Source organism: Hibiscus syriacus, unplaced genomic scaffold, assembly GCF_006381635.1.
Source record: "Hibiscus syriacus cultivar Baekdansim isolate YM2019G1 unplaced genomic scaffold, ASM638163v2 tig00110388_pilon, whole genome shotgun sequence".
Taxonomy (NCBI): domain Eukaryota; kingdom Viridiplantae; phylum Streptophyta; class Magnoliopsida; order Malvales; family Malvaceae; genus Hibiscus; species Hibiscus syriacus.
This window is the reverse complement of record NW_024062718.1, coordinates 1057526-1075182: the sequence shown is the minus strand read 5'-3', so window position 1 is coordinate 1075182 and position 17657 is coordinate 1057526. Positions and strand designations below refer to the sequence as shown.

Here is a 17657-nt window from a genome sequence, read left to right as displayed (position 1 = left end):
TTCTGTACATTTATGATAAAATCTATTTTATTTATTGATTTAATTTATTTATTCATTCATTTGTTTTTACTTTCTTATTCATTGGTGTCCACCGTCCCCTGTTCATCATCTGTTAAACTTGATGAAGGTTATGCAGGTTCAGAAGCAGAGATCCTTCACCAACCAAAATCTAACACAAAAAACACTTGGATTAGAATCACAAATGACCATTTTCATTCAAATCTTCTAAAAGAACAAATTGCCAAGCCAGAAAAATGCAGCAAAAGAAGGCAACCTGTTCTGATTATCTGCAGAAGGAAAACAAAATAAAGTGTAACCGGAGTTGGAACATTTTCACCTGTATTATTTCCTTCATCAAGTATTTGATTCCCTCCTTTGACTGAAACAAGGCTGTTCACGTACACAAGTGTCGCGAACGACTTCGGAACCCCATAAATTGGAAGATCCTTGAGTTCTTGGGTGTTAAGGTTGTAAGAAACTACCAATCCGTCAGAGCCTTCCATGAGGATCTCATCATTTTTCCAAAATGCCAAAGGCATTTCCACTTTCATAAGAGGTCCAATTGTCATTATATTTGTCCAAGATTCCCTCACTCCATATTCCTTCATCACGTATATCTCAAACGATTTTTTGGTCCCCTTCCTCGGATAAACTACTAGAGCGATGCATCCCTTCCACACAAAAAGACTCCTGCATATTGAATAATCATACAAGGAGAGGGCATTTGGCATCGGTATTACTTGGAATGCTTCGTTTCCCATGTGGAATGAAAGGATGACCTCGTTTCGGTTATTGTCAATGGCATACCAATGAAACGCTCCATTAAAGTATGTCTCAAAACATGGAGAGTACCACACATGGGCGGGGACCTGAATATCGATCTCTTTCCAAGAACCAGTTGCCAAAGAATATACTTCGACCCTGGAATGTTGGGGTAAGTCACTCCCACTTCGCTCCTCCCAGTACGAAACAATCCTAACAACTTTGCAATGATGAGTTTTAGCATCATAACCAAATCCTAAGGCACTGGTTTGTGGGATCAAATTTGATCTTGGCGAATAACAAGGGAGAGAGGATTCCGGGAGTACCATGGACTCCCTAGTTGCAGGATTACATAGAACTATATCATCTCTGTAATTTGATAGGCAAATAATGCCATCACAATGACCTAGAAGCTGTAAGCACGGCTCCTTCTTATATAAAGACAAATCAACATCTAAATTTACGAAAGAAAAACCGTTGCTGCAGACCAAAGACAATATATTTTCTCTCTCTCCTAAGCACGTTAGAAGGCAGCGCTTGAGAAGGACGCATACATTGTTGTTGCAGTTGTACCTAAGGTGCAATTCGATGAACTTAGGATTGCTAATGAGAGCGTACCAGTATTTGCAAACACATTTACATCGCATCAGAGATTCTACTGGCAATCGTAAGAGGATTTTGAGGAACAACTCTCTTGGCAGATCACCAATGACCTCCATACTCGGCTCTTCTTAGACTTCTCCTTTCCTACAGTCAAACCAAACCCTGCATGAGAACGTAAGTTATCAAAACCCCATGTATATACTGTTGCCGGAACCCTGGTTTTCTGAAACAATATACCGGCATTAATAACCATCTGCCATAAAAAACCACGGAGAACTTTAATATACAGTTTTAGTATAGTAATACTTTTTAGCAGGAATCTTACCAAGTTCAAGTTATTAGCATCAATTTTGCATCAATCAAGAAACCAGTTACCTTGTTAGATTCTTTCCCCTCATCTATGAATTATTAGTATTCTAACCTCGTTGGCCGTTTCTTCGAACTGCCTTCTCTAGGAGTTGGGGCATATACTTAAGCATAGATTCCTGAGAAATCATGTCTCATCAGATTCTTTTCTTTCTTTCAAAAGGCATTTAGGTCAGCATTTTAAACAATCAAGATGCTGGACTTTTGACACTGCTAAATGCAATTCAGGGTTATATTCCAAGGTTCCAATGGATGCCTAAATATGCTTAAAATCCTAAACATAAATTGATACAATATTCGATAATGGCAGCTGAAAGTCCATGTTTAACACTCCATTAGTTAAGCTTAAAATGATATTATGTCCCTTTAATGAAACAGTGAGATTGATTTCAATACCAAATCTGTTCAACACACTACCAAGCTAAGCAATAGAAGAAACCAGAGGCTCTTAAGCATATTTACCTGTATTATCTCCTTCATGAATTTGATTCCCTCCGACTGAAACAAGGATATCCATATAATAAAAACCGTACACAATTTTCCGAACTCGTGAACCTGAAGGTTGTTATGTTTTTGTGTGCTAAGACCGTAGGACACACACCTCCACCATCACCGTCCCCCAAATGTTATCAAAGGAAATTCAAGAGACTCCAAAAATCCTTAATCTTCTCCAACAGATAAATTATATATCCAAATGTTTGATGTTCAATCATGCTTATCGCATGTTTAAAGTATTCAAATCTCTTTCTTATAATAGGTCAGCCAGCCATTGGTTTAATAGATAAATAGGTGAATTGGGCTATTTTAGGATCAGGGCTCTTCTGGTTTTTTTTAATACAGATTTCTTTGAAGGCTGGTTTTCTGGATGACTAGCAATCATGCTGATGCTTCACTCAAAGCATTGTCAGCCGGATATGATTATAAAGCGACAATTCCGGTGATACTAAAGGTTCGGTAGTGGTGGTGGTGAAATATGGTTCTGGAAATCAGCATGTAGTAGTATGAAAAGAGTTTCTCAGTGCCGGACATGATATACTGCACTCATCCAGGATTGTAGGCTAAGAGACAAATTTATAAAATTTTAACAAGACGAATTTATAAATTTTAGAGAAGAAAAATTAATTATCAAAAGAAAATATAAATATTGAAATTATATAAGAATTTAAAATTTTCAATTGACGATTACCATCCTACATGGATGCTTATAAAACAGGCTATAACAATACATCAAAACATTAATAACAAAAACATTACACTCACTAATAAATGTAAAAATCAAAATAGAATAGCTGTTACCATCTTTAAACTTTGTTCTTTTTATAAAAATTGAAGGAGTTTACAGAGAGATTCCAAGATTCTGACCTTATCAATCAAGGAACTCTTTAAAGTAAAGCATCTTAACAAAAAAAAACCAATAAAGTGAAGCCACAGAAATAATTTCCCACTTAATTATTTAATATTAACTTGTCTTATTATTGCCTCCATGTCATGACACGTATTACTGTCATCATCGTGTTTTCCCGACATAATTATAAAAATAGAAGAAATAAACATGTAAATCCTACTTTTGTTTCCTATTTACGGAACTGCAACCACTGATGTCAATTCACCAAAAAGCCCTTGGAAGCATCCCAAATTCTCAAAATCATCCCTTTCCAATTTCTTATCAAATTTATTGCTAATTTTCCCAGCAAACATCAGACTTCTTTTTCTTTTCGTAATAATGCTATTCTTTTTCAACAAATAGAAAACTTTGCTTCTTCATACAATAATAGCCTTTCAAATATATGAATATTCATGAATTAAATATCAATAAATAATAGATTTTTAGAAGAAAGAAATACGGTTAATGAAACTATACCTCAACGGTGCCTCTCCAACAGCACAAGGAAAATTGGGTTTCAAGGATATGTTGAGGGGTGTAGAGGCCAAGGAAGAAAAGACTTAATTGTTGAAGCTTTTACAGGCTAAAGGGAAAGAACCCAGAGAGCAAAAGGGAAGAGTTTGAAGGAAAAGAAGATGAACTGAGAAAGAAAATGGAAGGATGATGATTTACAGTCATGGTTTGGGGAATTTTGAGTTGCAGGTTTGTCATCACATCATTATCTCAATGTGTCCTTTTGGGAAAATTAAGGACTTTGAAAAAGAAAGGATTTATTCTATATTTATGATGTTAAATTAATCTATAGCTTTTGTGTTCGGTTATAATATTTAGTAGTATAAAGTTTTGTCTTCAATATATTCATACATATAAGAATACGATACAATTATGTAGGGTAAACTTTTTAAATTTTATATATATTTAGGATCGGTAAATTAATGGAAATAGATAATTGAAATTAATAATAAAAATAAAAAATATTTAATAAAAAAATTAGTTTTAGTTTTCTATTTTTAAATTATTTAACGATTTTAAATTTATAAAAAATTTAAAAAGTTTTAGGTGCGATTAAATTATATTATATATATATATATATATATATTAATTATGATTTATTTATATTTTTTAATTTTATATACATTTTGTATAACTTATTATATATTTTTATAATTAAATTTAGATAAATCAATATAGTAAATAAGAAAAGGTTTTCGTTGCATGGAAAAATCATTGTGATCTTGTATGTCTTCGTTTCCCTATGATATTTGTTTGTTTGTGCACGTGTAATGTCAGGATTTTGTTACTTCAGAAGTTTTGGTCTTTTAAGGTTACTATACTTATAAATGAGATGAGAAAAATGATAAAGTTATTTAAGTTTGGTTTAGTTAAAATTTGATTAATATTTAAATTAAATAAAGTTAATTTAAAATTTTAATCTCTTAAATTAAGTTATTTGATATATGACAATAAGTTTTTGAGTAATTCAAAAATAATATTGTATAAAATTTAAATTTTTACAATTATAATATTAATAATATTAACATGTTTATTTTTTTAAAATATAATATAAAATTTAGGTTTGAGTTTGAGCTTTAATTAAGTTAAGTTTGAGAATGTTTCGAGTTTAAGTTTTTTCGAGTTTGAATCGAATTTATTTTTTATTATAAGTTCAAATCGAATTAGATAATTTTAAATTCATGAATTTTCAAATCAAATTTAATTTAATTTTAAATTTTTTGAATCAAATCGAACTTAAATAAATGACTGTCCCTTTTTCCCATATATGAGGTAAGGGGAGGTAAGATAGTAGGCTACCCCCAACACAAGTTGAGAGCAACTTCCGTAAAAGACCTCCGAATTATGAAATGCCCTCCGTGGGACTCGATCCCACGACCTCAAGGTTAAGAACCTTGTGCTCTACTAACTGAACTCAAATCGAACTTAACAATACTCTATTATTTACCGTCCTAAAATTACACCTCGGCTTAGGTCTGAATGCAAGACATATATGATTTGCTTCGGACATCGTATATCCTATCTTGAAGCGAGGAATTAGTTTGGCTTGGGGTAGTGAGTCGGTTCTGAAAAGATGACCTCCCAATCCCATCCTAAACTTTATAATATTATATAACGCCGAATCATGAATAGAAATACCTTAAATACCTTACACCTGCACTGCATCTCTAATTTATTTTTTAATAATATGTAGAGATTATAAACTTAATATTTATTTACTTTTTTTAATTATTGGTAACATCCATCTTATAAATATAATTATTTAAACTTGATTTTTTGAAACAGGATAAAATTTTCTTTTAATAATGTGATTACTCAATAAGTTTGCAAGGAACAATTCTGGAACACACTCAGAACAACATTTAGAATATTTCACAGTATACGTCCAGAGCTTTCGTCTCCTTGTTTTTGTTTTCTCATTGCATGAGGGACGACGGCATGCAACTTATTATGAAGAATTACACAAACACACTCGGGAATCAGGATACATTGAACTATTAGAGAAAATCAATTACAGTTAAAAGGGAACATGTACAGTGTGGATCTCCACGGCTTGAAAAAATCCGACTGGCAGAGCCATGAGAAAATTTTCCGGCTTCACTCTGAAAGTTGTTTTATAGCTAGAGGAGGGTAGCTAATCAAGCATCTCGGGATCCGGCTCACCCGACATCATTCTCGGTATCACTCCTGCAGGAAGTAACGATCTCAGCAAACCAAAGAAGTGAATCGCTTGCTGATACTTCTGATTTGTCTGAGCGGGCATTCTGATGAAGATAGCTCACGCAGGATGATGATATGGCAATTAGAGCCTCGGCTGCCACGGAAGCACTAGTGAGTCCCAGAGTCTCATCGACTTCACCATGTAACACGTTGGAAGGCTTCGTAAGGTTGTTTTCAAGAGACTTGTAATCCAAGGTATCCTTAGTTCCCATTTCGCTGTTCATTGGCATCTCCAAGTCTATCTCAGCAATCCTCACATTGGTTCTTACAGAAGATGTTGATCGAATATCTTCTATCCCTTTTTCGGTAACACACAAGTTCAAATCAATGCGTCCAGCATTAGCATTTGGATGATCTGAACTCGTATCTGCAACCAGACCCTCAAATAGACATTGCTGCCCACATTTGATTGACAAAGGCCCTTCAGTCATATCGGAGTTCACACCATCAATTGCAGTTGCAGTATCACTTTTCCGGTGCTTCGGATCATCAACATGAGCTGTTGACAAGGAATCTCGTATTCTCATTTCAATTCTGTCAATAAAATTTATTTCATGAGAAACTTCGACATCTTTGTTAGGTTTCACATTACTAGGTCTTGTGGCCCTTAACCAAGAGAATCCTCCATTTGAGTTCTGCTTTATTGATCCATTAACAGAATCAAAGACAGATCGAGAAATTTCCTCTATCTCATAACCGTGTCTGCAGCTGTTGTGTCTGCATTTAGATCGATTGTGGACTTTGCCTCCATCATCCAAGGTAAAGACTTGAAGCTACTTTTAGGACCACGGTGAGCAAATTCTTCAGAATCAATTTTACTCTCGATGCCATTTTGGCTGCAGAAGCCAATCGGTGGACTGCAAGCTCGTGGTTTCTTGCAATTAAATGCAGAGAGAAAGTCATTTTGGGCCAATCCCTCGGCTAGAGAACTTGGAAGAGATATTGAATTGCTATCACCAAGCAATTTGCCCCTGGTAATGTCATGGTCCTGCAGCAAGGCTGTTGAACTCAGCTGGCCATAGGTCCAAGAGCGATTATGGCTCGAGTTACCATTAAATTTAGCCCGACTTGAGACAGAGAGTATCTCAGAATGGGCTGCATCTGACCAAGAATGAACCGACAGCTGATCAAGTCCATGTGATGTAACAGTAGAAACACCATTACCGTTTTCAGGTATTTCTATGCCAAAAATTTTCCGTTTTCCAAACATTCCTCTCTTATTCTCATTAAATGAAAGAAACATTGCAGGCCGGGCCTCGGTAGTTTCAACTTGTACCGATTTGTGTGGGGCTTGCAAATCTTCAGGATGAAAACTTCCATTGCTTCTAGGTTGTCCTGAAAGAGAGTGGCATATTAAAGGATGTAAATACTTGTAATAGATAAAAAATGAGCATCAGAATAGTCATCAAAACATATCTACATTACCATTTTCAAATTTATTAGAGAACCCTCCCCCATTTTGCCTGCTTCCAACCTCCAAATCTGGATTAATAAGACTAATCCATCTCTCCCTTGCTTTACCGGGTTCTGGGAAAACTTCTACACCCCTTTGGTTGAAGGCTAGAAGCAGCTGCGACATAGACAATAGATCCTTCCTTTGGACCTCCTTTTTTGAGCAACTAACGTTAGTCGGAATACCAACACAAGCTGAACTAGATGATTCCTCAACCGGAATAGGTTCATTCAAATCGGTGAAACCACGAGTTCTCTTTAATTTTAAATCAAAACTAGTAGCTTCACCATTAGAGCTATAATTGCTATCATAGAGCATTGATAAGTTTCCATTCCTCTCACCAGAAACCTCGTAACTCCCTTTTGCAGACACTCCTCGAGCTCCACCTTCATTGTTAATATATTCCCCGGCTGGAGATTCAAGTTCAAATAATCTAGTCCGAACCTTGTTGGGCTGGGATTCCAAACTTTCACAGTTTTTTGACTTTAAGCCATTCTTAGTCAAACAGCAACTAGATTTTGGTGCATTTCCTTTAAAGGAACTAAACTGAGAGTGGATGCCATTTGCATCGGATGTAAATAGCCTAAAACAATTCAATTCTGAACAATGTGACTCTGAAGTTTGCCACCTCTTTCGTTTATCTTCCGTCTTAGAGCCACATGAAAACGGATTTGAGTGTGATGTAGCCTGAGGAATCAAATATTTTTCTCCTCCTTTGCTCTTGATTTCATTCATCAAATCCCGTTGTATTCCGTAAAGACGATGGAGTTCATGAAGCTGGATAAAAAATTTCAAGCATCAGAAAACTGCATTCCAAAACAAGTTTAAAGGCTTCCCACAGAAAAACATCATTGCCCAACAGAGTTAATCGAGGCCATACCTGATGCCTGAATACCGAATCATGTTCCAGGATAGTTTTCCTTATTTGTTCCTTGTCATATCCCATTGCCAGCCTCAGTAAGAAATCACTGTATGGCCCTGAGTTCATGTTTTCGCAAGGTAAAGGCCAGCCAACATTGCCAGAATTGCATTTTAGATTCGTCAAAGAATAGTATCCGGGAAGCAGCATGTTAAAACGTACTTCAGTTTCCATTCCTTCAAGTAGCATAAGAGTGGCATTGGATTACAAGGCAGAAATGATTCAATCTAAAAGATATTCTGTGTGTATTAAACGAGTATTTCCAGCATATTCACTGGTGTAATCAATGTTGTTAATGATCGAAACAACCAAAATAAATGTTTGCATGAGGCCTAAAATATAGTGATTCAGATTGCAGACGATTTGTTGGTAATAAGATAATTTAGAACCATCCAACCAGCATATACAGTCGTCATCCAACTTCACTATTCAAGATCTCGGTTACCAGTACTCATCGTTTTTCTTAAAATTATCCGCATCAGACATATCGGAAAGAGACATGCGGTATGATCCTCGAAATACATGGAAATTTTTTAAAAAATTGAGTTTATTCGTGTCATACGCATTCGAGTATCTTACACTCACTCTTACAATAAAATACACAAAAACCAATTTCTGCAGATCTATGTTATTCAAATTCTTTGTTTCTAAATATAACGGGAAAAAATTAGGAAAAACTTGAGCAAATTGATATTGTATTCGACGCTCATTCTAAATCCGGATAACATAGATGCAGATTCTGAAGTAAAAACTCTAAAGATCCAAAGTTCCTCAGACAAATAAAAACAAGCACTAGGTAACAAAACTCAAGCATTTCTCCACAATGTCCAGGGGAAGGGTGGGAGATAGAATTAAATTAGATTTTTTCCCTCAGAATATTTTAAATGCTAGAATCAAGAATGAGAAATGCAGCTTTAAACTAGTTAGGCTACCAACAAAGCCAGATATACTGAATAAACAGAAGCAATCATCCACCATGAAAATTTAAAAAAAATAGAAAAACGAAAGAAAATTACCTCATAATTATATTATTTGTCACCCCTCTTATGAGAAGCTGATCTAAAAAAACCCACCAAATTATCCAGAAAATGAACCAAAATTTCAAACAAACAGAAAAGAGGAAAATCTCATATCATGTTCACTCTAGAACAACAACAAAAAGAAGAAAAGAAAATTTTCAGATAAGAAATTTTCTCCAAATAACAAATAATGTAAAGGCTTTTCTCCCTTCATTTTTCCCTTTTTCTGGTTTGTATATTTTGCTTTTGTGAAAATGTGTATAATATCTGCCAGATTCCATGCTTTTTGGGTACACAGTGTTTTATATAGTTCAGACACCTGGATTTACTGAAGCAACAATCTCCCCATCAGTTTCCAAATCTAGGCTTAAGCTGATCCCACCATTTCTTTCTTTTTACACTTTGGTCAATCTTCATTTTGGTCCTTCTATTATATTTAAATGTGAGTTTTGGTTTCTAAACTTTAATGTGTTATAATTTGATTTAATTACTTTTATAATATCATTAGTTAATCCAAATAGTTACATATTCAGCTATTTTAATTAAATTCATGGCATTTCCCCTTAAAATACCATTTTCAACTCATTATGTTTACATATATTTCTTTTATGTTAGAAAATTGTTTTAAAGGAAAATTCAAATTAGTGTTTTAAATGGAATATTTGAAAGTCTATTAACTATTGAGACTATTTTTGTTTTTATAAAAGCCTATTTTTACAAAGTAAAAACTAATTACAGCATGAATATTCTAGCATAATAGTGGATTAAAATCCAATTTTGACCTTTCAACAACATTCTGAAAAAATTGAAACACATCATTAATTAAATTGTTCTTATTAAAGGTAAATTACACGTTTAATATCTAAATTATCACTTTGTTTTGTTTTAGTATCTAGACTTTATTTTTCTAAAATCATACCTAACGTTTAGTTTAAATTACAATTTGATTCCACGTTGTCAAAAACTTAATATTGATTTTGATCATTAGCTCAATGATTAAGTGTCTTGCATCTTATGCATGTGTCCTATGTTTAATTCACATTAACAGTAAGAATGATTTATTTCATTTTATCCTCATACATGGTGACACGTGGTACTACCTAGTTAGTTGAATAAAATTAATTAAAAAATGTTGACAGAGAAATAGAAATGTGAAGTGGAAATTAAAAAAATAATAAAAAATTGACATGTCATGCCACGTCAGTATTACCATTAATTTTTTAACGTTGGGGTACCAAATTGAATATTAAAATAAACGTTAAATATGATTTTGAAAAAAATAAAATTTAGGAACAATTTAACTAGTGCTTTGTTTTGTTGTGCAACGTTCACCGTAGACTCATCCAAACCATTAATATTACTACAAATAATTATTTGGTTAATATAATTCTTTTTTTAAAAATAAAACTTCAAATTCCTTATAACGTTAAAAAGATAGAAGTATAATAATTAAAATAGCTATTTTTTACTAATTCATTATTTTAAAATTTTACTTAATTGCGTAATATCTAACTTTAAATTATTAAAAATGGATCTTATACTTTAAAAAATAATATATTTATTCATTCGAGACTACAATATTATTTTTTTATATTACATTATATTTTATATAAATAAATAGGATATTTATGAAAAATATTTAAAAATATAAGTTCGGTATATTAATTATATGTTAAATATATTTTTCAAAGGTTAGATAATGTAACAACTAAAATAATTTTATGAATTTTCATTTAAATATTTATAATTTAATAATAAAGTTTATATTGTTGAAAAAACATATATCACAAGGATAATTTGAAAAAATATGCATTTAAATATTTTTAAATTTATTCAATCAAATATTATAATTTTACATTACTAATAAATAGATCAAACAAAGTAATACAACGTTCACATAGTAATGTTATATTTTAATAATCTTATTCCTAAAATAATTTTACATTATGTGAGCCAAAGACGGAAATCCCTATATTTAGATTTGAAGACGCATTTGTTTTGGTTGAACGGGAGTACAAAGATTTTTTTAAGAAGATGATAAAATTTTAAAATTACTTTTATATCCTACTTTTAAAAATATAAAACAAATTATTAAACATTTAAATTTAAACGTTTAATTTATTTAATATTTAAATTTATAAAAATCTAAATTATTATTGAAAATTTGAGGCGGCCAAGAACCTTGCAAACTTCATTTATTTTAGTCCGTGCTTATAATATAAAAATTTATCTTGATGTAAAAAGTTGAATTTGAAATTAAATTCATTTCGAAGAAATGTTTAACTTCCAAATTTAACCGGAGCCTAACATAGCATAATAAGTGACTAAACTTTGCCTTTAGTACTTAAGATTTTTTTTAAAAAAAATAGGTGTTTAACGTTTTTTTTATTATACTTTTCGGTGTCCATCATTATATTTTTTAATTTTCTTATTTTTTTAAAATAAAAATATTATTTTTTAAAAGAAAAAATTAAAAAAAGTTTAATTTATAAAAATAAGTTCCTATATATATAATTTAATTATTATTATTTATAAATTTAAGGCTTAATATAAAAATAAGTGTCTAAACTTTTTCTCAAAAAACGTTTTAGTACTTAAGAAATTTTTGTTAAAAATAGGTCTCCGTTAAACTTTTCGGTGTCCACCATTATATTTTTTATTTTTCTTAATTTTTTAAATAAAAATATTGTTTTTAAAGAAAAAAGAAAAAAAAGTTTAATTTATTTATATAAAGAACTCCAAAGTTTTTTAAAATTACAAAATAACTCCAAAACCCTAAATCCTAAAATCTAAAATTCACTAATTTTCAGTCACCGCCGACATGACATTTCCGTCCACCATCTCCATCGCTGCAATGTCATCTCCGTTGGGATTTCAACAACGACGGCGGTGTGGTTCACGATCGTCGGGATCGGTCATAATCGTAGAAAAAAATGGCTGATGGTTGAGTTTTCACCAACGCTTTCTCAACGGCGAACGATAGCGCTGCTCAATGAGTAGACATATGGGTTTTCCTCGGCGTGATACGAAGCTCTCACTAATGGAAGCAGTGACGGTCACGGCTGGCCTGACAAGGGTTCGACAGTGAGGGACAACAAATGATTTCTTATTGTTTTGTGACTATCGGCTGTTGATTTGGGTGATTATTGGTCGAGGTTGGGCTCACGAGACACCAACGAAGCTGTTGGTGGTGGTGGTGCACACCAACAACGAACCTCCATTGTTGTCGTCGTTATTCTGTTATGGGGAAAGGGGAAGGGAGAATGAGAGGGGAGATTGGGATTGAGATTTTTTTGTTTTTTTTAAATATAATTTAAAATGTTAAATGTTAAATAAAATTGTCAAAATTATCATAGCATGACACGTGTCTTTTAACAACATAATTTAACAACAGTTATGGCCCGGACACATAAAATGGTTACGGTTATAACCTTAGACACTTATTTTTAACAAAAATTTCTTTAAACACTAAAACGATTTTTGAGATAAAATTTAATTATTTAATTTTGTATTAAGCCTAATTTTAAAAGTTATTTAAAATATCATCGTCACATTAGTCCAGTTAATAATTAACTAAACATACACATATTTGGTAATTGTGGCAGTCAAAATATATTTGGTAAAAAATGCGCGATTCACTAAAAAGAAAACTTTGCAGAAGAAAAAGTAACTTCTTATTATCTTTTCCACCTCACCGCAGTGAAAAATCAGATAAAGGAGAACATATTTTCAGAGTTGCATTCTCTTTTCCAAATTTGGACGGTAACCACCTACCTTTTTTAATTATATTTTCGGGGAACATTGGATCCGACACCAGTCAATGGATTTATTTAAATATCAAATTATTGGAGCTGACATATATTTTTCGTGAATGTGCATGTGATCGTTCAATCAGTTCGGATTGAGGTTATTAAATCGGATATAATTGAGGAATTCATTTGAATGGATTCAATTGAACTTTTAGAGGTCGAATTACTTCTCAGTGGATTATAATGATTGAGACCTGCTTTTTAGTTCAGTTATATGGAGTCTATGAATTCGATGAAATAAAACTTTGTTTGATTTGGAGTTTATGGAGGTAGATAATGTCTTGCAGAGTGGAAGGAGGTTGCATACGGAGGTTGTGCATGCACTTGCATTGACTAGCGCATGGAAGGTAGGCTGTCAAGTATGAGTTAATCGCTCTCTCTCATATGGAAGTCTCCACCGACTGGGTGGTGTAAGCTGAACACTGTTGGTGCACGGAAGCTTATTTCTAGGTTAACAGCGTGTGATGGTGTACTACGAGACTATAATGGAGGATGGATAACGGGATTCACAAAAATTATTGGATGTTGCTTAGTCCTTGATGCGGAACTCTATGGTGTGAATGAATGAAAGATTAGGTGTTGCATGGAGATGAAGATGAGGGTTGTCATTGTGGAGACCCATAGTAAGGAAGTTATGTCCTTACTAGGCCAGAACGAGGCAATGGAGGGTGTCTCTCCCATGATTCTACGTATTATTGAATTGTTGAAACGTGGTTGGAGATTGAAGTTCACTTGTGTGTCTCGAAAAAGTAATAAGGTTGTAGATGGAATGACTAAGCTGACATGAAATCTATCGTTCGATGCTCAAACATTTCAAAGTCAACCTGTTGAGATTTGAGGTGCTACAAGATAATGATAGTGCCTAACATTATGTAATTTACACATTTAGTATCCCAATTTTTTTTTCATTTTGGTCACTCAACTGTTATTTTTCAAAATCATACCTAACATTGTGTTTTTGTTTTATTTTAGTCTTTCACCATTAAAAAAATAGAAATCCTGTCGCGGCATATTTAAAAATTTTCAATGGTGATGTGACATTACTTTATTATGTCATGTCAACATTACAGTTAATTTTTTAACAGTGGGTGATCAAAACGTAATATTAGGTATGATTTTAAAACATAAAATAGTTAAGTGACTAAAACGAAACAAAAGTGATAGTTAAAGTATTAAACGTATAGTTTACCTTAAATAAAAAAATAAACTCTAAATTGTGGCTTAAAGAAGCTCCAAAACTTCAATATTTAGGGTTGAGTCTCGACCTTTGCTTTCAAACTCCATTGTTGGGCACAACGAATTTTAAACGTGATCTGATAATGACATTTTATAATATAAACTACACATTTAGTATCTCAATTATTAGTTTTATTTTGTTTCAGTACCTAAACGTTCATTTATTTCAAAATCATATCTAACATTTATTTTTTATTTTGTTTTGGTACCTAACCGCTAAAAACTTAGCGGAATTGTTACAACATTACACTTTTTATGGGTAAATTACATCATGTGTCTCTCAACTATCTTCTCACTCCTATTTTGGTCACTGAAATTTAGTTTGTTTTTTTTAATTTAATTATTTAACTTTCAAATTACTCCTAATTTAATCACTCTAACTTTCAAGTTTATTTTTTTTTATTTTAATTGTGTATTAATAAAATAATAATAAAAATGTCATGTCACAAAAATGATTAATAAAATAAATTAGAGTGATTAAAACATGAGCAATTTGAAAGTTGAGTAGTTAAATTGAAATTTTTTAAACTTTAGTGACCAAAAAAGGAGTGAGAACATAGTTAAGTGATGGATGATGTAATTTAACCATAAAAAATTCCATGTGCAACATTTTCGCTAATTTTTTAACGACGGGATACTAAAATGAAACAAAAAGTAAATGTTTGATATGATTTTGAAGTAAATGAAAGTTTAGGTACTAAAATGAAACAAAACTAAAATTTTAAGTATTAAATGTGTAGTTTACTCTATTTTTTATGAAGCCTTAAAGACTTATATTAAGTCCTTCAAAATTATTGATGGTACATATTAAAATATGTGTGAATACTCAATTTTCTTTCTATAAATTTAATTGGTACTCAAATTTTAGTATTACGAATTTATCAATTAGTTGCCGTTGATAATGCCGTTGATAAAAGAAAATATTATTTTTCCTAGAAATTATAGATTTGAGTAGATGCGTATTAATATGTTTGTATTATCAATTAATTAAGAAAAATCTGAACATATACTACCTTATAATCACTCGAACTATTAAAAAATATTTTAATGATTATATTTATAATGAAATTGCTTTAATGTCGTAAATAACATGATTGGAGTAAGATAAAAATGTCAATGAAGCTAAGTAGGGGTACGAATTGTGTCATCTACCTCCACCCACATTTACACGAATGTCAATTATATCTATAAATGCACTACTTCACGTTTCACGTTGGTCTATGAATGTTGGTTATAGTCATTATTATTTCGCGTCATTCCATATTATTTTTAAGTTAATATTCTAAAGTTTGTAATTTATCATGAACATCATTTCGGTTAGAAATAATATATTAATAATCTAATGATTATTAAGTGTAAACAACATTAGCGTGTAAATATTTTTAATCTGAAACAGAAAATCATTCGTATAATTAATTACTTTCAATTTATTTACTTAAAGAGAGGAGAGGAAATAACAACAACAACAATTGAAGAGATTAAATGAGATTGACTTGCACCATTAGGCCCGCACACAAGAGAAAGCATTTTGGTTTGTACATTGACTCACCAACACATTAGTTCTATCTTATAAACACTTTCCAAATGTCATAAACTTCATATATGAGATGAAAGTGTTTTAAGATACCATATTTTTCTCAACAATATTTGGATCTATCATATTTTGAACATCAATTTTTCATTCATCGTTAAATTATTATATACCGCTTTAAGGGTCTTATTAAATATAATATAAAATATAATTTTATCAATAAATAAAACACCTCAAAGTTATTAAATATCTATTATTTTCCAACAACTTCAACGATGTAGTACATTTGTATATGCATAATATAAAAGATTAGTTTATATTAAAATCATCCTATTAATTTTAGGTTTTAGATACTAATAAAATAGAGTCGCGTTATTATTATTTGAAGATAAATTGTTCATACTTACCGTGCCTCAATTTTGGTTTAGAATTTTTTTAACGATTTAAGTGGATCTTTAAAAAGTAAAGTAAAATAAAAATGAATAAAATGAATAAATGAAAATTTATCTAATTAGAATGAATCTTGAAAATTCGAAGGTATATGTAATTTTTCGAAAGTGTAAGGTTAATTTGTCCCATCCTCTCATCGTTTCATACCTCGTTCAGTGTCTCATAGCCTTTTCCCGCCCGTTTGCCCCCTGGTCACGTCGTTTTGTTCATTCCTGCTCTTAGCGTCGTTACTCACCTAAACAGTCGACGACTCTCTTGTAACCTCTGGTGAAAATATAAACCCTATGACAAGTAGAAAGAAGGATTCTTCTCCCCCAATCTCCTTGCCTACATTCTCTCCATATTTTTTTCTCTTTTCATCGTCAATATTACCGATTACCTGTCGTTCTGCCATTGGCTGCGATTCTGTACCTAAACCAAAAAGTATAAAATTTCTATAACTAATATAAATTTTCATCACCGATACTCATAATAAAAAAATTATATATTATGTCCTTATATGTTTTGAAAAATTATATCACATCAAATTATATAATAGAACCAACAATAAAATTATATTTTAAAATTAAAAACATATGCTCCAAAATATTAAAGAGACCAACCTAAAAAGTGATGCAAGTGACCGGAAAAACGTGTTCCCCTAAACCCTCACCACAATTCTAGGAATTAAATTTTAAGGTAACGTATAAAAATATATATCAATTATAAGACATTGTTTTACTGAATTTTTCGATTATTAAAAATTATAAAAGGTTATTTGATTATAAGATTATATTTTGTTGAGTCCCATTATTATTAAAAGTTACAAAAATATCACTTGATTATTCATATGTTCCAAGCTCATTGTTTTTTGTTAAAAAATTGTTGGTCATTTGAGTTGAATGTTAACCTATGGAATGAAATAATAAAATTTGATCATATAACCGTTTATAGATCAACAATCTGTTTATATTATATCGTCGAATCAGTGCTTGAAATATTATATCGTCGAGTTAGTGATTGAAAGTAGCAACAATGTTAGTTGACATCATTAAAATATAATTTTTATCTCTAATTAACATGTTACCGTCCAGTTCAAACGAATATAATTTTTTTAAATTTTAAATTTAAAATATATAAATAATCAAATGATCATTTTATAACTTATAATAATTAAAATACTTAATAAAATAATATAATAATTATTTTGTAAAGAAAGACTAAACGAGGAATTGTCCTATAAATAATACTATTTATGTACTTTACCTACAATTCTAACTCTTAAAAGCATAAGCACCCGATTGGCCGATTCATTCCCGAATCAGTGGGAATCCAACTTCAACTTCACCAATCCCTGTGCCAACCCACAACTCACCCACCACAAGAAACCGCAAGCAAATATTATTATTATTT

The 17657-nt window shown here is 31.5% G+C and overlaps 2 protein-coding genes across 5 annotated transcripts; both read right to left on the bottom strand.

The window, feature by feature from the left end:
* Positions 1-6: 6 nt before the first annotated feature.
* Positions 7-3699, bottom strand: LOC120122875 (F-box protein CPR1-like). 4 transcript variants are annotated; one of them, XM_039141917.1, is made up of 3 exons: positions 3593-3699; positions 338-1527; positions 7-169 (listed from the first exon to the last, which is right to left on the bottom strand). In XM_039141917.1, exons 2-3 carry the CDS (start codon positions 1479-1481, stop codon positions 156-158), a joined length of 1158 nt encoding a protein of 385 aa, XP_038997848.1. In that variant the 5' UTR covers positions 1482-1527; positions 3593-3699; the 3' UTR covers positions 7-155. The 4 variants fall into 4 exon arrangements, with proteins under 4 accessions (XP_038997848.1, XP_038997845.1, XP_038997846.1 ...); XM_039141914.1 differs by lacking the exon at positions 7-169 and having other exon boundaries at positions 207-1527; XM_039141915.1 differs by lacking the exons at positions 7-169; positions 3593-3699 and adding an exon at positions 2194-2390 and having other exon boundaries at positions 207-1527.
* Positions 3700-5787: 2088 nt separating this feature from the next.
* LOC120123067 lies at positions 5788-9289 on the bottom strand. The gene is made up of 5 exons (XM_039142065.1): positions 9237-9289; positions 8182-8396; positions 7274-8078; positions 6857-7183; positions 5788-6215 (listed from the first exon to the last, which is right to left on the bottom strand). Exons 2-5 carry the CDS (start codon positions 8392-8394, stop codon positions 5788-5790), a joined length of 1773 nt encoding a protein of 590 aa, XP_038997996.1. The 5' UTR covers positions 8395-8396; positions 9237-9289.
* Between the last annotated feature and the right edge of the window lie 8368 nt (positions 9290-17657).